Source organism: Diceros bicornis, chromosome 7 (genome assembly GCF_020826845.1).
Source record: "Diceros bicornis minor isolate mBicDic1 chromosome 7, mDicBic1.mat.cur, whole genome shotgun sequence".
Classification (NCBI taxonomy): Eukaryota; Metazoa; Chordata; class Mammalia; order Perissodactyla; family Rhinocerotidae; genus Diceros; species Diceros bicornis.
This window is the reverse complement of record NC_080746.1, coordinates 77,970,650-77,991,139: the sequence shown is the minus strand read 5'-3', so window position 1 is coordinate 77,991,139 and position 20,490 is coordinate 77,970,650. Positions and strand designations below refer to the sequence as shown.

The 20,490-nt window shown below is 46.1% G+C and overlaps 1 protein-coding gene across 1 annotated transcript in view; it reads right to left on the bottom strand.

The window, feature by feature from the left end:
- Positions 1-11,038: 11,038 nt before the first annotated feature.
- Positions 11,039-20,490, bottom strand: part of SLC6A5 (solute carrier family 6 member 5) — a 51,156-nt gene continuing 41,704 nt past the window's right edge. The window contains exons 14-16 of the mRNA XM_058546311.1: positions 18,169-18,269; positions 13,733-13,900; positions 11,039-11,508 (exon numbers count right to left, since the gene is read on the bottom strand). Of these exons, the coding sequence (XP_058402294.1) occupies positions 11,353-11,508; positions 13,733-13,900; positions 18,169-18,269 (425 nt within the window). The 3' untranslated portion in view covers positions 11,039-11,352. The remainder of the gene's footprint in view (positions 11,509-13,732; positions 13,901-18,168; positions 18,270-20,490) is intronic.

The window sequence follows — 20,490 nt, the reverse complement described above, 5'->3', positions numbered from 1 at the left end:
AAAATGACTGGTGTCCTTATGAGAAGAGGAGAATGCCATGTGAAGACAGAGACAGAACAGGGAGAACGCCATGTGACAGTGAAGGCAGACATTGGAGTGCTGCAGCTGCCAGCCAAGGAATGCCGAGGCCACCAGAAGCTGGAAGACTCAAGGGAGGATCCTCCCCGAGGCTTTGGAGGGAGTGTGGCCCTCCCAACACCTGGATTTCAGAATTCTAACCTCCAGAACTGTGAGATGCTGCATTTCTGTTGTTTGACGCCTTCCAGGTTGCAGTGCTGTGTTATGGCAGCCCTAGGACAGTAATACCAGTGCCAATTTGCTGCAGAGCCTAGGAGAGTGCAAAAACTCCCAGGTTCCCTTCACAAACCTGGCAGCCCCAATGTCGTCTGGAACTATGCAAGCCTGATGCGGTTGGTTGTTTTCATTTCCTGAAATGCACATGCAACCATAAAGAGGGATTGAATGAATATATTCATGCATGTATCTCTCTTTCTATATGAATATATGAATTCTGTATGAAAAATGTGTTCTCTGATCCAATTACTACAATCAACTTCAATGACATCCAAATGAGACGAACCCATATTTTGATAAATTAACTATCGTCCTTCTGTCTTGCAGCTTCAAATACATTTTAGAACATAGCTAGGTGTAAATCTGTAGGAAGACAGACAGAAAAATCTATAGGTAGATGTACAGATAAGGGCATCTCATAATTCTTTGGATGAAGCCCTCCTGATCCATAACATCAATAATCTTGGATGAGTTTCAAGTTTCTGATGATGAGAACCAAGGTGTGCACATATCCGGGTTATGTTGTGTTAGGTAAGCACGTGTTGTCCATTCCTATAGACCAGGGAAGAGCAGACACACTACCCTTAAACAGGCCCTCGAAGCAGCCTCGCCCCAACCCTGACCAGAATGATAATGGCTCCACTTATCACGTGTAACTACATGTGGGTTACTGCTCTAAGTGGTTACTGCTCTAAGTGCTTTCCATGGGTTTATTCCTCAAAACAACTCAATTAGGTAGGTGGGATTATTATACCTAATTTACAGATATGGAAACTGAGCCATTTGCCAAATGAGTGGCTGAGGCAAGCTTCAAACCCAGGCACTATGACTGCAGAATCTGTGCACTTAACTGTTAAGTACACTGCTTCTCCTAGGGTGAAGCCTGTGAACTCAGTCTCCTTGCTGAGGTCTTGTGGGAGGCCAATAAAGAGCAGCCCTTCTCCCTGAATGAGTTCTTACTAGTCGAGAAATAAAAGAGTTAGCAGGAGGCCAAACATCGCCTTTATGAATGTAGAGACAACGTCGGAAGAGCCTAGCCTAATGTGAAAGCCAAAATGGACTGGCCATCTGCCGTCCCTCCAGGCTGGACCTTGGCATAGCCATCTGCTCCCACTGATCTGAAAGAAGCAAGAAAGTGAAAAAAAACTCATTGAGAAACAAACACCAATGGCTGTCCTCTCCTCTAGAAGGAGTGGAGAGAGTAGGGACTGGGGTAAAAGGCCAGGGTGCTTAAGGAAAGTCCCTCACCAAGGAAACCAAAAGTATGGGAAGAGATGATCCCCTTGATCAACTTTCAAACTTTCCTCCATAAAGGCTCCTTCTATTGTCCAGCATCCCTGGGCTATTCACAAAACACTCACTCGGTCTTCTTTCCCAGGCCTTAAAACAATCCTTTATTCCTAGTAGAAGTCCCATGTGCTCAACACTGTCACCATCACTCTGCAGGAAAATCGGGAGGAAGGCATCCTTTCACCCTCACTCACCCCGAGGCAGGAAAGATGAAGCATTCCTCATTAAAGTACAGCTTGCATGAGCAGGCCAGTTGACCCAAAGCAATGAATATCTACTGGGGCAATTTCAGGCCATGGGATGGTATGGTGGGAGAGAGGTTTTGAACAGGGAGAACCTGATCCAGTTACTTTAGGCAACAACATATCACATCAATTCCTGAGATTGGCTCTGCCCATCTACATAAAACAGGAATGGTCATTTCCAACGCTTTTAGAATATTTTCCAGAGTCAGAGGCCACAGAAATTCTCCTCACCAACAAAGTAAGACTAAACTCTCCCACATTTCCCAGTGCTTTCCTGGGTCTCCTTCTCTTCATCTCAGTTCATTTTATTACCTGTATCAGTAAGGATTCTATCTGGCTTCATATAACAGGAAAACTCCTAAATAATAACTTAAATAAGACATATTTAATACTCCTCCAAGTAAAAGAATTCTAAAGTTGGGTGGTCCAGGTTTAATTTGGTGGCTTTATCTAGTCCTCAGGGAGCCAGGCTCCTTCCAGATCTCTGCTCCACCCTCCCTAGAATGTAGTTCTTGTCCTCATGGTTCAATATGGCTGCTGGTACTCCAGCTATTATATCCACATTCCAGACAGCAAATGTGGAAGAGACTGAAGAGAAGGAGAAGAGCATGACTAGGAGTCCCACATATCGCTTCCACTTGGCTACTCCCTATGTATTTGTTAGCTATTGTTGCATAACAAACCACCACCAGATTTCAGTGGCATACAATTCTAAGCGTTTATTCTCACATTTCTGCAGGTTGGCTGGGATTCAGCTCATCCAGGCTGGCCTCAGCTAGGCACTTCTGCTTCAGGCTGCAGTGGCTGGGCTGATTCCACTTCTCACAGCAGGTCTGTGTGTCAGCTCAGTCACTCTGTCCCACATGTCTCTCATCTTCTCTGGACCAGTGGGCTAGACAGGACATGTTTTTTTCATGGCACAAAGAGGCACAAACGAGCAAGTGGAAACAGGCCAGGTGTCCTAAGGTCTGGACTCAAAACTGGCACACTGTCTCTTCTGCTCACACGCTGTTACAGTCGAGGGACAACAAGTACAATCCGCCCAGGATGAGGACATAGCCGGGGTGTGATTTGGGGTGGGGTAAAGTAGTGGAGCCAGGAGTCAATCTAGCATACCTGGCTGCAAGGGAACTGGAAATGTCACCTTTGGACTGGGTGACAACAAGCCTAGCTAAAGTCAGAGATGTTACTAAGGAAGAGAAGAAGAGAAATTCAATATCTACCACACCCCCTCACATTGTACCAATGTTGCAAAATATCATTACTGGCCTAATGCAAGTTCATCATAATTCTTACTGTCACTTTAAGACACATTCGAAGGATGTTATTGGTGTAGACTTATGAAGCACTTGCAAGAAGGCAAGAAAAGAGAGGGACTGCACGTCTAGATTGTCATGGGCCTGCGCTAGGCAATGCTCTCCACTTTTGAGCAGGTGGGGCAGAGTGATTTTTTTTTAATATGGTCTATATCAAAGCCCTTAGCCAAGAAACATCAGATTCATGAAACCTTAGAAGGTGGAGCCCAAAGCTCTCTCTGTGCATCTCTCCCCAACACCAGCACAGGATGGAGATGGCAAACAGTCTGGAGGCAAATCCTACAAATGAGCATCCCTCACAAATAACCACAGAATCCCTCAGCCTCAGCTTCCAGAGTGAGAGGAGAAGGCAGGAGAAACCAAGTAATGGGATAAAAATATCCAGGCTGTCCTGAGACCCCTGAGCCCCACCCCAAGGCCCCACCTGCCCTAGCACTTCCCCTGGACTCCGACACCATACCAAGAGCCAGAAACTAACACAGCAGCCCCTGGCAGGGCCAGAGTCTCCAGGACCATGTTCCAGCCTCACTGCTGGGTCTGCTCCTATTAGCTGGTGTCATCTCCATGCTGACTGCTCAAATTTTTATATATGACCCCTGGTGGCCCCAGTCACATGTGTCAGGAAAGAGATTACCTGCTACAGGACCTATATTTCTAGATTTCTGACCTGGTGTCTTGGAGTTCACATCTAACGTTTTGAAAAGGCTGGTTTATTGCACAATCAAGCCAGTGTTTTTGCCTCAAGTCTCTCCCCTCTCCAATGCATCCTTGGTGCTGCGACCAGGTCAATATTCCAAATGCACAGATCTGACTCTAACAGTAAATACCCAACATCTATCTGCAGTATTAAATTTTCATGTGTGAATTTTAATTGAATCCTCATAGCAACCATGTGAGATAGGTATAATTGTTCCAGTTTTACAAATGACAAAACGGAGACTGCATTAATAAGGAAAAGAACTAGCACTCAAACCCAAGACAGTGCTTTGTCTCCAGCATCATAGCTGCCTCTGCCAGGAAGTCTCTCTCCACTATTCAATAACCTTCCCTGGTTCCCCTTGTACCATCAGATCACATCTGAACTCTTTATCTTGTCATTGAAGGCACTTGACTGTCAAGTCCTAAACTACATTTTCAGCCTTAGTTCTCACTTCCCACAAGCATATAATATACTGTCCAATTTCTTCCATACTCTTTCTTGAAATGGTCTGTCTGTCTTACCCCCATGCCATCACTTACTTGTATTCATCCACCTGGAAAGCTCATCCCAATACCCTCTTCATGGTCAAAATCCTCCCCATGTCCCTATCTCTTGAAGTCCTGCTTAATGCTCTCAGCCAGAAGGAATCTCTTCCTCTGCATCCCGTCAAAATGTTCTTGTCCTAAATCGTTTTGTGGCACTTGGTACTTTCCACTGTGCGTTATGGCAATGTGTGCACCTGTCTTGAAGCTCCACTCACTCTGTGTAACCTGGAGAGAGAGACCTAGTCTTGCTCATGTTTTTCTTGCATATTATAACACTGACCTCTGTTGCTGGTACACAGCCAACACTCAATATTTGCTCATTCAATTAAAAAATGCATTTATTTGAGGATCTACTATGTCACAAACTATTAGGTACTGGATGCACATAAATAATTAAGACTCTCAGCATAGCATAAAAATAAATAAATGAGTGAATGGATCAATGAATGGTGAAAATGCGATTCTCTTTCCATGTGGATCCACACTATATTCCAGTCATTATTTTCTTCTAATCCTACAAGTGTCTGGAGCAGTTTCCTGGAAAAAGGAATGGTTCTGGGTTAAACGACTTGCAATATCAAAATTCTCATAAAATTAGATTATACTACAGGGCAAGGAAGGGGTGGCCCAAACCACACGTGGTCTCTGTTTTACACAGTGGAATGTGTAAATCAGAGAAGTAAATCCAATTTTTGTAAAGCTGAGCTATTTTAAAGGCACTGGAGGAGTTTCCTTTTGTAAAGGGCTCCTAGGGTGAATCGTTCAGATAGCAACTACTCAGCCCACATGCATCTCTTTGTAAATCCAGTTCCCACAAAACAGACTGTTGTAGAAGAATTTGTGTCTCAGAGATGCTGGAATAGATGACCTTGGACTTCTGGGCAACTGTGAGATTCTGAATCTCTGGCTCTGGGAGAGACATCTGGGGAGAAGAAAGAAGGAAGCACGAACAAGAGCAGAGGATAATCGCATCAGCAGTAGGAAGCTTGCTAAGAAAATAGCCCAAAGTCCAGGGGGAGGAACAGTCGCCACGCTGACTAAAACGAGCTGAGAGATTGGACAGAGGAAGCCAGGAGAATTATCAAAGCGGAGAGCACATAAGCTCCTTCCAGATGACCCCCGTACCCCTCCTCTGACAGCCCAGAGAAGAGTGGTCCTGCTATGGATGTGCAAGCTCTAAGCTTCCTACATCTTGTCATCGCCCCATTTAGGGAAAGGCTATTTAAAATGGTTACAAAAACACAAGGGAGCGTTTTCAAGTGAAATTCCGTGGGAACTGGGATCTGCTTTGAAATACTCCAAAGAAACAAAGTTTCAGTTCAGGGTGGGGGGAGGGATAAACGAAATAAACTTGGACATGAGTTAATCGTTGAACCGGAGTGATGTGGACATGGGAGTTCATTATTCTATTCTCTTTCCTTTTATGGATGCTTGAGAATTTTCAAACTAAAAAGTTAAAAGCAAACACGACCGAGCCAAGGGACATCAAGAAGGAGGTCAAGGATGACGAGCCGGCACCCAGCCCTGATCCCGCGGCACGCTCCTCCTCCTCTTTCCGGATAAAGTCTCGCACTGAGGTTGGTGTCTGCGGCTCGGTCTGCCCGCCGCCACGCGGTGTTATGCCAACCCCAAGTGCGTGTGTAAATCTCATTACCACAGCACGGACAGTATGCTCTTGGCCTGTGGTTTTCAGCATCAGCTTGTGAAGGCATCTCTTTTCCCACTAAAGCTAATCTGGCTCATCCCCGTGGCCTGCCAACACGCGAGCTGAAGAGGAAGGCTGAGCGTGAGTGTGCTACGTTCATTTGAGGAGGCCAGAGTCAAACTTTTGGATTGACGTGATCACACAGGACAGCCCAGCTGCCAGTCTCTACACGTGACACCAGAGCTCAGGCCCATCTCTGGGCAGGAGACCTCGGGGGTCCACCCACTTAAAAGGGGAGGAATGGCACTTACTGATTTGCTTGTACATTTGTTTAATATGGGTAGTCTTACTACTAGGCTCTGAGTTCCTTACAATCTGGGACTGTTTTATTTTTTATTCAGTTTTGCCTGGGGTCTAACTCAGTACAGGAGCTGTGTAAATGGTTGCTGGATTGAAATAAAGTTCAATTGAAGACTGACAAAAAGATCTTTAAAACATACCCAAGGATTTAACTTGCCCAGTCCCTCTGTTCAGATTCACTGAGATTCTCCCTCTCCTTCCCTGCAAGGGGTAATTAATAATTCAGCAAACAATAGTGTATTCTGATGGTTAAGAATATAACAATTTAATTGATATTTATTTCTGCAGCCACGCAATCTCTCATTTTCCCAGGAGGGCAGTTATCCATTGCTGTTCCAGGTTTCTCCCAGTAAAACAGATCAATCCTAGGAATAACTGAAGGTCATTTGTTAAGAAAGAAAGAACGTGGGTAATGAGTTTGTAATAGACATAGTACTGTACTCATCATGTGTTAAACACTGACATTTATTTAGGGTTTTGTGAATTCATACATTATTAGGATAAATTCTAATTTATATCAGTATATAATAGGCAAATATATAATACAATAAATTGCATTTGTACACATAAATACAAAATTTGAGGTAGGGCCTCAAGAATAATGACTTCTTAAATGAATAATGCACAGTATATAATATGCACTCTATAAGATATATATGATGTATCATTTGTAACACAATATATTTTCGTCATGTACAGTTAATGAAAAAATATAAGGACCTGATTAGGGAACATATCTTTATTCATAGGCAACAGTACCACATAAGATGCCTGCATGGAGGACATTAGCCAAGTACGCAATTTAAGAATAAACCTATTCCGTGATAGGTCCATAATAAAGTGCAATAAAATGCCAAAAAATGAGAAACAAAACAGTTTCTAGTCAATTACTAAGTATCATCCTACCAATAAAATACACCTATAAGGCAAATGGTTACCTGAAGATGTATTTAATGCATGGCAGGCAAATCAAACCACTGCTTGCTGCTCAGAGGTGATGCATGCCCACTCGCAAAACACTTTCTCTTTGGCTGCAGGCTGCTCGGAGGTGACCCAAGCAGAGACTACAGTTCATATTACTTTCTTTCTGTACAGTTGAAGCTAAACCTGGGAAAGATAGGAAGCTTCACTTTTACAAACCTTAGAGTCACTTTGTGGAGAAATTAGTATCAAGACTAAATCAGCCACACCTTTGCTCCCAGCCTGGCAGTCTTTTCTCCATGACACGCAGTGTGAAACAGAGGAAGTGCTCATCCGTTGGCCTTGGCCTCTTTTCCCTGCCAGCCAGCCTGCCCCAGAGCATGCCCTCACTGGAGTCATCTGCCTCAAAGAAGCGTGTCACAAACTCAAGTCAAGGTGCGACAGCAGGGGCATGACCTTGCCATCAGGCGTACGCTAAGCAATAGTTACTGTGCAAGTCTCTGGGAAGAGGACGATGACCGACAGCCAAGGGAACGAAAAGGAAAGAAAAATCTTAATTTTAGGCATGGGAAAACTACGCTGCCAGGTGAGGGTTGTCAGGAAGCACTGAGGCACATGTAGATAACACAATAAGAATTTAATTAAAGGAAAACTCAACTCCAAAGCAACACCAGCACAAAGACAACCCAAGTCTTATCCATTTAAAGGTCATCGTGTTAAACGTCTTTTTAAAGTGCCGCTCACTGAAATACAAGTTGATTACATTTCTCACATATTAAAAACATATTGGAAGTTTCAAAGACGTTGAGGTCATCGAGATTTTGCATCGACCACAGATTTCATGCAATAAATAAATATAAAGAAAAAAAGACCACATTGGACACATTTGTACATGACATACACACAGCCCTAAAGAGACTAAAAGTCACTAATACGCAAGACAAACATTTGCATAAGAAGCCACAACACCAATAGTTAAGAAATATACTTTTTTTTTCTCTTTTAAGGATATTACAAGGGTTACTATTTTTAACATATGGCTTTTTTTTTCTCTGAATGGTTTCTGGCATTTGTTGGTGTTAGGAAATAATCTCATGACTAGAAAATACCCCAACCTTCTGCACGGAGAACCAATGGAAGCCTTTTCTCTGCAGCTCGGTTTTTCCTCAGTTTGAAGGGGAACACTCAAGCAGCAGTTTATGACAATGCTGTGCATTTTATTTTTATTCATTCATTTTTTTTCTTCCAACTGACTGTGCATTTTAATAGCATGGAAACATCCATTTGGTCACATGCATCTCAGCTCTTCGCATCCCCACCAAGTCTACGGGAGGTGCAGGGAAGGTGCAAACCATCTCAGACACTAAACATCTCTGCCGGGGAAGCCTCAGAGTTGAACGTGGCTATAGAAATGGGGAAAACTAAATTCACAAGGTCACCGTTTCCAGGTAAGCTCAGAACCTTTCACCTTTAAGCAAATTTTACATAAAACTTGGAAATTGTAGGGAAAAGGAAAAACACCTCAGCTGCTCAGGGGACAGCTACTGGGTCTTAACTTGGACAAACCCTAATTAATACAAATGTAGCTGCCCCCAACTGCAAAACACACTAGCTAGTGAGGAGGTCCCCATTCTCACAATTAAGTTAACTTTCAGTTTGTACAAAACAAGCCAGGCAGCATCGTGGGTTTTCTTCCCTCTTCTTTTAATCACAACAGCAATAATTAGCAGAAACTGGGTTGGCATCCAGCGTCAGACTCGAGTTTTAGCCAAGAGATGAGAAAGGAACGCCAAAACCATTGGCCCTGACACAAACATACCGGTCTCACGAGAGAATGCTAAGTGATTTAAGCTCTTTTCTTCAGCCTTCAAGTTGGAAAGGCTACAGATAATTTCCGATCCTAAGTTATTTCTCCCTGCCTCTCCCACTCCACCAGTTATCGACTAGAGAGGCTAATTTTTGGTCCCGGTACATGAAATCTGCTACAGGAACGGGGGCTTCTCATCAATATGGCTTTCTTGGGGAAACCAGTGTTAATGGCAGACAGGTCACTATGGGAAACACGGGGACATGTGAGGCCACAGCTCAGCTTCCTAAAGCTAAGTCTAGGGGAAGCTCAGGATTCTAGTAAGTTCTAGCTTTGGGAGATAGGCAGAAAAGGAGGAAGAAGAATAAACAGGCATGGCAGACAAGAGATGAAAACCTAAAGTTCAAACCCATCTTTGTTTCCTTTTCTAGAAGTTCCCACAGGCTAGTCTGGAAAACTGGAAGTTCACGTCAGTGTTGGCAAATGATCATGATAATCGCCCTAGAAAAGGGAGAGCTCAGTAAAATGAATTGAAATTTTTTTTTTCTTTTAACAAATGAAGTCATTTTTTAAAAAAATTTTACATCAAGGTCTGTTGTTGAGTTTCATTGCTGATGAACAGGATGAAAATGTCACATCAATATACAAGATTTGAACTGAAAACTTTGCCTGAGACCCTGTAATATGAAGACAAACAAATAAGAAAATGATTGAAATGGTCTCCCCTAAAGGAAACAATTTTAGGTTTAGATATTATTACTGTAAGGAAAAAAAACCATACTACACTAGTCTAAACTCACCATCTCTACAGCAATTCATAAGATATTTATAAGGACAGAAAACACCACTACGACTACACACTACATGACATGAACACAGAGTACATTTTAAAAATTTCGTATATGCGTGTTCGGGATACAAGAAGATAATAAAGGTTACAGCTTCCCCAATCTCTGCAGACATACGAGTCGCTCTCATTAGAGTGTGGTTATGAGTGTTGCGAACTGGGGACTCTTGAAATTGAATTGGCTAAATGTAGTCTTATGAGCTATAGTCTTAATTGGCTCACTTGCTACTTACCTAAGCTGTATTCACCAGAAATTTCTGTAAATACGGTGACCTAAAATGTACTACCAGCACAGTGACTATTATGGTTGCTTTCTATTAAATTCTCTATTTCCTTGATTTCTCTGTGACCACAATTGGCATTTACTGTGAATGGAAAAGTTAAGAGTAAAAACTGAGAAGTTATCTGTCTTTGAAGATCATGTGTCTTATATATATAATATATAGACAGAACCAGGGTAAGTCTTGTTTTCCCAGAGGTTGAAAGACAAGGTATCTCCAGCTTCTAGAAAGACACTTAGAAGAGAAGAAACTCGGATCATGACATTGAAGCATGGTGCAAAATGTCACGGAGAAAGGAGAATGGAGCTCTACTACAAACGTAGGAAATCAGGCACAAATTATATGATGGCTTCTCATGCAGAGGTGGATGAACGACCGAAAGAACTCAAAAATATGGTTATTAAAAAAAACAGATGACCCAGGGAAGAGAACCGCCTCTTCACTGAGATTCGCAGTGTGCAGAGTAAAGTGTCCGAGTCCCCAGTGCACGTGAGACAGTTGGTCCAGATGAAGGAAACAGACCCCCAGTTGTGAATGGAAATGTGAACTTAACCACCTCGGTGCTGTCCAAATCCACCGGCCTCGTCTTACTCTAAAACATTTCTGACCACGGCTGACCCTCCAAACGTACCCTGTCCTGGACTTTCTGTGCCTGAATGAAGTCTCTACACCGCTCAGCTCAGCTCTATGACACTGATAAATCCAAACGACCAGTCTTTTAACTCTGCCATTCTGTATCTGCCCCACTGGCACCACCAATGACAACACACAGTGGACAATCCTCTGTTGACCAAATCACACATACCTCCTGGTGACTTCACTAGAAAACACTCGCCCCGCCAATCCGCTCCTCGGGGTCAAGTGGGTGCTCAGGGGACCAACCCTATGGAAAGTGACGCCATGGACAGAGGCAAACAGTGCTTCAAGTGGTCTGCCTAGCTCTTCACTACAGCATGCGACACTAGTCCTACTTTTCTATGTAACCACCCTCATGCACGGATGTGAACCGAGACGTGGAGAGAAAGAAGAAACTGGGGAGAACAGCAGGGGGAGACAGAGAGGAAAAACAGGGTCAAGTCTGGGCCATCCCACGCCGTCGGACTAACACTGGGTGCCCAGCTCCAGATCCTTCACTGGCAGTTTGAGTCCCAGGGAAGAGGTTCCCAAGGGGTCGATCATGTTCTTGTAACGCTCCCCACGGTGCTGAGCTAAGAACGGGCCCCAGTCTGGCTGCGGCGAGCACACCAACTTCAGCCTCTGCAAAGAAGCCAAAGACACACAGGGTCACAGAATTCATGCACCTTCCTCCCCTGGGCGCCACCCACCCGTACCCAAACTGTGCGCAACCACATTTGCCACAACTCCCCCTGGAGCCAAGAGGTGCCCCAGCAGGAGAAGCATTTAAGGAAGATCAGCCCCATTAATTGACTAGGCCAGGGATGCAGTAAAGAGGAGACTTAGTTTGGTTCACTTGAAATTATTTATGTCACCCTGTGAGCAATATTCCAATTGCTCGGAGTTTGCCTTGCACAAGATTAATAGAGGATAAAGGCCCAGATTTTAATTATACATTTTTTTCCCCTCCAAATGAAGAGAATCTGAAGCTTCTCTCCACTGGCAAACGTAGTCTGCAAAGGACACGTGCTCGATTACTTTTGTTCTGTAAACTCAACAGTGGTTTGTTACATCAAAATAATTGGATTTTGTTTAGCATATTTCCCAAAAGTATATAAATGGATGGGGGAAAAAACCCAACCCCAAAGATACAATGCCAAGAGTGAGCAAAGATTTTAATTATCTGTCAACAAAAATATATGCTTCTGACTTGGTTCAGAAGAGTGGGTTCTTGCAGGCAAGCTAAAAATAATGGGAGTGTCTCTAATCCTTCCACTGAACTTTTTACAGGAAACATAATTGGACTGGAACATTTTCTAGAAAAAGGAAAGAACACATATTTCTGACTACATAAGGGGGAACAATTATGTGTTTATTACCTAGTAAAGTGAAGCCGTTTCTTACAGCTGTTAGTTTAATCTCCCCTTAATCATCAGCTTGCAACCTTTGTGTCCCAAATCAACCATAATATATTTATATAGCCGACTCATCAGTTTAGAGAATTCCGGCCTAAGACAAAAGCAGCAGAGGCTACACCAGCTTCTATGCAGGGGGAAAGAGGTCTCAGGGTCAGTCGGTGGGAGGTTCCTCTGGGGCACGAGTGAGTGGTCCCTGGGGTCAAGAGGCACAGTAACTGACCTCACGGGGGTAACAGACGGAATTTCCTGAGGATGGAAACCAGAGTATAGCTTCAGGAAGAAGACTCCTACATCTCCCTTTGCCAACTCTGTCTCCATCTCTAGTCCGGTGAAGACAAGTATCCGTGGACCCTTGTGTAGACATTTACTCACCTGCTTTGTTCCCATCCTGCTTCTCCACTCCAGAGCCTCCGCGGAGGCCTCTCCTCCTTTTCCCAATCTGACTGGCCCAGAAAGCCCACACAGCTGTTCTTCCCCACCCTCCATTGTCAGGTGTTCCTTCACCTCCGTCTATTCGAATGACTCTCAGACTTGAGTGCGCATCAGAACCACCTGGGAGCTTCCTCAACTACAGACGCCAGGGTCCCCCTTCCCCAAGATTCTGGTTCAGCAGAGTCAAGCTGGAGCCTGATCATTTGCATTTCCAACGCGCTCCCAGGCGGTGCTGGTGCTGCTGGTCCCTGGGCCAAACCCTGAGGAGCACCAGTCTGGGCCAAAATGCCAGCCTTCTGGATCTTGAAGACAGGCAGTGCTGATCTATTCCCAGCACATCTGAGTCTGACTAACATCACTGGTGGCTCAACAAGTGGCAGTCCCCTTCCCATCCACTCTGGAGTGAGGGTGGGGATTTTTTTGCATTAGAAATGGGAAATGGGTCCAACAAGGAATTAACTGACAAGGAAAGACAAGTATCACCTCACGCTGGCCATGCTCTGAACCTTTCACTACGTTCTACAGGGATGGCGATATTTTAATCAGCTTGGACCCTTAAGCCATCCCTAACAGGCAAAACAGGAAGGGGTGGTGATTTTAAACTTAATGGTAATAGATGTTTGGAGGGAGAAGGCTTGGGCAGAAAAGAACATCAGGAAAGGGGGAATCTGATGTGTGCTTAAAAACCAAACATGGGGATTTAAACTGTGGCTGAGGGGAGAGGGGGAAGAAACTCCAGGAAAGAGGGGACACTCGGATCATTTATTCCCTGGAGCTGTCACTGCACTGAGCTATAGCATAATAATAGCTCAGCCTGCAGATTGGCTGAGCTCCTCCATTAGAGGAATGAGACATAATAAAAATGGGGTTAGTAGAAACGGTAGGAACTGTAATCACTTAATCTCTGAGTCTCCCTCTAGAATAACTTTACCAAATCTTTTGTTTTTTAGTGCACACAGCTCTCAGAGCTTCTCTCTTGGGAGAGGATGGCAGATGAAAGGAGCTGATAGAATTACCTCAATAAATCTGCCAGGGGCTAGATGCATTTTTATCACAAACATAATCGGGATCCAGATAACGGAACAGGCCAGCATCAGCCATCCAAGCACCATGGACCAGTTCGGGTAGCGGTAAGAGCCGTAGGTCATGGGTTCCCACTGGTAAAAGCTGAAGCAGAGGATGAACTGGGAAGAAAAGAGAAACACACGAGTTAGGGTGGTGACGGGAAGCATTCATTCATTCTGCAGCCACGTATTGAACCTCTGCCATGAGTTTGATGCTTTCACATCTATTATCTCATTTGACACCCATGACGACCCTGAAAAGAAAGTATTATTAATCCATTTTCCAAATGAAGAAACTGAATTTCAAAGAGGTGAGGATGACACACACTTAGCTGCTGACCCTGCATCTGCCACCCCACAGGAACTGAGCGATGCGTACGCGTGCGTACGCACACAGACAGGCTCGGACGACAAGTCGAAAGGATGCACACCAAGGTGACTGACGGGGGGTCAGGGGGACGGTGGGTGTTTTTAAGGTGTCATCTGTACTTTGTATGATGGATAATCAAGCTTTTGTTATAAGGAAAAAAATCCATTAAGTTTATTCATTTTAATTTTTAAAAAATGAGTTGGATTTACTTTGCTTTCTCCTTGAACGGGGAATGGCCCCCATCCAAGAGCTGCCTCTAAAGCTGACTGAGTGAGACCCGAGTGGTTCCCACGCAGGGCCTGAGCCGGAAGCTTGGTCCTGTAATGAGCTGTGGGACAAGAGAACGGAGGCACGGACCCTGCTCAGCGGACTCAAGGTGAACGGGCCTCGTCACCCCACAGCGGGCCGGGACCCCGAGACTAGCAGGCTCATCTCCGCTCTGCTGCTAATAAGCCGAGGGACCTTTCTGGCTCAGGCTTCTCTGCTATAAAACGGATCTATTTCACACCATGTATACAACACGAGTTTTCCGGGAACAATAGTCTGGTGTTTACTCAAGAGATCCCCCCCAATTTTAAGAGAGCTCATGATTTATTTTCTGCCCGTTATCTCCTATCGCTGCACACTTTGGCTGGCAACAGCGGGAGAACACTTTGAAGACGTGGTTAATGCAGGTGAAGAGGAGGAAGGGAACATGGGTGCCAAAAAGAGAGGCCCCGAAAAAGACAGAGCAGGGGGTCTAACTTCCCGAGCCAAGGCTTTGGGGTCACAGCCCTGAGAAAATCGGTTTATTGCCGGTATTCATTCTGCCTACGGCAGCATCAGCCTAGAATAATGCACCCGCGTTAACTCATTCCCCTCTCCCCACCTCTCTCGTTCTATATGAAGCACTAAAATAAGTGCCCCAAAACGACTAGAGGGAGTTTTGCCAGGAAAGATAACATATGAAAGTGTTCTGGAGAAGTGTGAAGCACTGTACAAATGTAAGGCATCTACATTATCGCTGCAGAGCCCAGGCTGCGGGGACAAGTGATTATTTCACTGCAACAATAATTCAATATATGGATTCGAAGCAACATGAGCCTGAAGACAACTGTTGAAAAAAGGCTCCTATGGAAAGAGTCACCTACTCGAGGCCCCTTTTTAAACATTTGCCCCTAGAGTTATAAGCTTTATGAACCAGTCTATTGGAAGTATGGCCTAATGTAATTATGGTAAGTTGCTCCATTTCATTTACTATATAAATAGCAATACATCTGCTTATGTGTGCGCATAATTCAGTAACGTGATCTGACTACGTACACAATAATTGCACGGAGAATATTTATAGCTCTATAAATCCATGAAGGCACATATAAAAATGATCAATTTTATTTCAGGAATTTCAAAGTAATTTAAACCCATAATCTTAGCTCATTCCCGCATACTACAGATAGCCATTTTACAGAAGGGCAAACGGCAGAAAGGCAGTGTTAGGCTCGGTCCTTGGTTACCCATTTTACAAAGCTGCACAAACATCATACCAGACTTATCTGTGCAAACTTGCTCTTCCCATAAATTTCCTTCTGCCGAGTCAGCTTTGATGAAACTCTGCCCTCAGATGAGCCTGGCCCTGAGACATGATAATCGAGCCACTGAGTCAGGCCCACCCTGACTATTTGCTGATGGCAGCTGAGGAAGGCCCTGCAGAGAGACTCACAGGTGACGATGATGATGCAACGGACCGCCTCTACTTGGCCTAGCTCCCAAACACAGAAGGGGAATTGGGTTGAGGATATTTTGGGGGACCATTCTGCAAGTTTCTGATCTAAGTTTTATAATGGAAATCAAGTAAAGCACAGCACAGTTGAGGAACTTTCTCAAAAAACACAGCAAGTCCCTAGAATTCCTTTTCCCTGACATTTTGCTCATACAAAAGATTAGGATTATTTTAACCCAAAATTGGCCAAGCTCCACTTGGAGATGAAAGCACTGGGTTTTTAGAAATTTATTAGAATGTGAGCTTAAAGCCTAGACAGCCCTGCATTCAGTTCTTAGCTCTGCCACCTGCAAGCTCCGCGGCCTCGGGCAAGCTCCGTGGCGTCCCAGGCCTCAGTGCACGCGACTGTGAAACGGGGAAAGAATCCCCACCAAGCAGAGTGGCCGGAAGCTTTGGAGACAAGCTCATGTAGTGCCTGCCTAGTGACAGACCTCCACAAATAGAAGTGCTGGTTGCTATTAGGTGACATTCCTGCAGAATATAAGAAAATTCCCTGAAGCTTAATCTCTTCCAAGACAGGAGGGAAAGGCAGGTAGAATCTGAAAGGATACCAACTTTGATTTCACCCTAGTGGTAGTAACCGGGGACCTGGCGAAGCTCAGCAGAGACAGGAAACAGCAGAGGCGGGGAACAGCAGAGATGGGGAACAAAGAGACGGGGAGCAACAGAGATGGGGAACAGCAGAGGCGGGGAACAAAGAGATGGGGAACAACAGAGACGGGGAACAGCAGAGGTGGGGAAGATCAGAGGCGGGGAACAGCAGAGGCAGGGAACAGCAGAGACAGGGAACAGCAGAGACGGGGAACAGCAGAGGCGGGGAACAGTGGGGAACAGCAGAGGCGGGGAACAGCAGAGGCGGGGAACAGCAGAGACGGGGAACAAAGAGACGGGGAAGAGCAGAGACGGAGAACAGCAGAGGCGGGGAACAGCGGGGAACAGCAGAGGCAGGGAACAGCAGAGATGCGGAACAGCAGAGATGGGGAACAGCAGAGGCAGGAGAGTTTCGTTTTCTTCCCACCAATTAGGTAAAACTGAGTTCTTCATACACATTTCAGTCCTGAATCCAAGAGACTGAAAAATATGTCTTAATCCTTTTCAATTCTCGTGCCCCAAATCTGGTGGGACTTTGCAAACACATTACAGCGTCTAAAATGTGAGTCAGACGTGGGCCTCAGGACAATGTCGTGTCAACGCAGAGGGAGATAAACTCTGTCTGGTTTTTCTGTCTAAACTTCTGTCCTTTCAGAAAGAAATGCGATGTTTTAATTAAAACTCACTATGTGACAGTATTATTTAAAAAAAGGAAAATGTATATATTTGTGCAATGTAACTCCCATCCTGCTTGTTTTCCTTTGAAGAAGCTGGTCGAGTGTAGTGAAACAAGGGTCGTAATCTGGTTTCTAGTGCCACCTGCTGGGCGGAGCAGGAACTACAGCTGCCACCTGCAGCCTTGGGAGATGCCACCCAGGCAGGGAGGAGGAGCCGGGAGGGCAAGGTCTCCATCAAGCACTGTGCCCAGAGAGCGGATCGAGGCAAAGACACACCCTAAGGCACAATAAAGGCGACAGGGTGTGCCTGTAAGCCCCTATGCAGATCTACTGACACACGAAGGGCCCTGATCTTTAAGGAAGTTAATGTCCGATGATCTCAAAATGTCATCACCACACTAGAGGATGACAAGATAGTCCTCAAAAGCAATAAAAACAAGCGATGAACATCTAACTTCTGCTCCATCGGCTGTGGAGAGGTCGCATTGAGCAGCAGTTAAGAGAGGAGATCTGGAGCCACACCGCCTATTGGACCCCAGCTCCTGCTCATTATTAGGTGTGAAATGCCGGAGTCCCACGACCTCTGGGCAGCAGTCTCCTCATCCATCAATGGAGAGGATTCTACTGCCACCCCACAGAGCTGCTGCAAGGCAGGGATGAGGTGATGCATAGAAAGCACTTCAAACAGAGCCTGCACCGTGTTTAGTACGTGGGAAATGTGACCGTTATCTGCTCTCGGGTACACGAGGGGACTGACATCAGGGAAATGTTCCATGTGGGTGATTCAAGCACCTGTGCCTGAGTCCCAGCCAAGCACCTTTAGGCAAGGCACGTCACCTCTCTGAACCTCAGTTTCCTCTTCTGAAAGACAAGATTAACACCCATCCCACCAGCTTCCCAGGCTTATATATAGGCACACACCCTGTTCAAACGAAAAGCACCACACATATGCACAAGGTGCCATCCGCACGATAAAGCATGCAGTCCTTACAGTTAAAATGGTGGGGGTTACGAACGCCCAGCAGACTTTCCAGAAAATGTTTGGCTGGAATCCAATCATCATCTCTATATCTTCACAGAATCTTTGCAAGCCTGCAAACACACAAAGGGAGATGGAGCGTGAGGGGCAGTGACAGGGGTGGGGTGGGGGCAGGGGACAGGGCTACAGCCCCTCCCTCAAGCGCCACAGGCTAGGGATGGGCCAGCCTGGGATCAACTCGACCTTATCGTGCAGGAAACCAGCAGACAAATGACTCACTGCCGGGAAGGTTAGGGCAAGTTGAACATTTAAATAGATACTAAATGCTCTCTGCAGTGAGGTTCAAAAATGTCATCCCACAGTGACATCCAGCCCAGCCCGGGGTCTCAGCACTCGACAGCCTGGCCTCGTCACCTGTGTGGCGGTTTTCAGAGGTGGCCTTATGTGCTTAGCAACAAGTCTGGCAAAACCAATTAAGACTGCGGTCAATGAGCACAGTGTATTATGAAAGCCTTGGGATTTAGGGCAAGAGTCACTCTACGTTGGTTTTCTGTCCCTTGCCCTCCCAAGGACGCTCTTTCATGAGTCAATTATCTTTGCTCTGTGTGAGATGATAACGGAGGCGAAAACCAATGTAAATTCCCAGTGGCCTTCGCCCACGTTGCTGGAATTCAAAGGATTGCTGTCTTCTTGGTCTGTGGTCAACTTAACTGGAGTGAGAAGCAGAGGAGACAGTTATTCTCCTGGCCCACTTAACCAGCATCCCCTACACTCTTGGTTTGGGGAGGTTTTTAAACCACTCCCAGAAGGGAAAAGCCACTGGGGAGTGTGTTAGAATGGGCAGTTTCTTGCATTGTTCCCTGAGCTCATCAGAGGCACGGCTTTCTCAGAACTGGGGGATCGCTCTGCCGAAGGGCCCTGAGGTCCCCACAGTCCAGCTCCTTCACAGTCAGCTGTTCTGACGGGTGGCCCAGCAGTCTCGGTTTAACTCTCCTCATGGCTCCACCCTCTGGGTCATCGATGGGAAAAGCGGTCCCCTGCAGGCCAAGCGGGCAGAGGCGCTCTTCAGGGAAAGCTCTCACTTCCCCTCCGCCTCCTCCCATGGAGAAGAGTCGACCGTGTGTCCTCAGGCTTCTTCCCTGAGACCGCGGCCTCTTGCTCCTCCCGTCCAGGCTCTCACGGCCCCGTTGGACTTCCGGGTCCTCTGCCCCTAGCCGCATGGGAAGCAGGGGAATTGAGTCTCTCGGGGCTCCCCTTCCAGCCTTCACTTCCATCTCTGACCCTTTGCCATCGCCTGTCCCAGCTGCCTTCACCTGACCAGCGCCCCCTCCCCTGCCCCCGCCTTGGCCCAGACCTCTCCTTCCTGGTCCTGTTTCCTCAACGCCTGCTCTCCCCTACGTGGGAGTGGGGAGGATGATGTGACACAAGAAGACGATCTCCTGCTGGGGTAGAAAGCAGAGACCATGGCACTCCTTCAGGGCACAGAAGAGCTCATCTCAGCCCCTTAAAAAAATGGCCCCGATAATGCTGTGTCTTGACCTGGGTGCTGGTTACACGGGGTGAAAATCTGAGCTGTACACTCAAGACATGGGCTCTTTCTGGTATGGATGTTATACTGCAATTTTAAAGTTTACCCCCAAAAAGTCCACTCTAGCCACCACCGCCAAAACAGTGGATCCCGAGACCTTTTGTGGCCCTCAGCTCTCGGCATTTGCTTCCACTCCAGGCCAAGCCCAGCCCCAGAACGTCAGCCAGCCCTCAGGAGGGCCCCGCTGACAACAGCCATCTCGGAGGACAGCCAAGCCTCGGGTTTGCTATAGAGCATCCTATGCTGGGAACAGTGTCAGGGATTTGCCAAAGGCAGCTTCTCTCAACTCACTCTCAATTGCTCAGGTTGCAGCTGAGCCTCCTGCTCTACTCTAAGGTAACCCTGCTCAGAGTCGACCACAAATGTGGTGCAGTGGAGAGAGGGCTGGACCAGGAGTTAGGACTCAGGAGTTGAACCTTATTCTGTCTCTAACTCACTGCGCGACCTTAGGGAGGACATTCCTCTTTCTGAGCCTTTGCTGGTTCACTGGAGGGACTGGGCCAAATGAGCTCTTAGGGTCTTTCCAGAGAGGTCAATCCATGATGCAAGGAGGCTCCAGGTTGCTTCCCTGTGCCCACAGGCAAGAACCGCATGTCTCAAGCAGGTGACCCGACCATCTCTGGATTTGTTTGTGTGTATCCTTTAGTGTCATCAAACAGCTTCAAATGAGCGGCCCCTGGACACTAGACACTCCTGGCATAAGTGAGGGGAGAGAACTAGAGGAATAGAAGTCAAGGCAGGGAGGC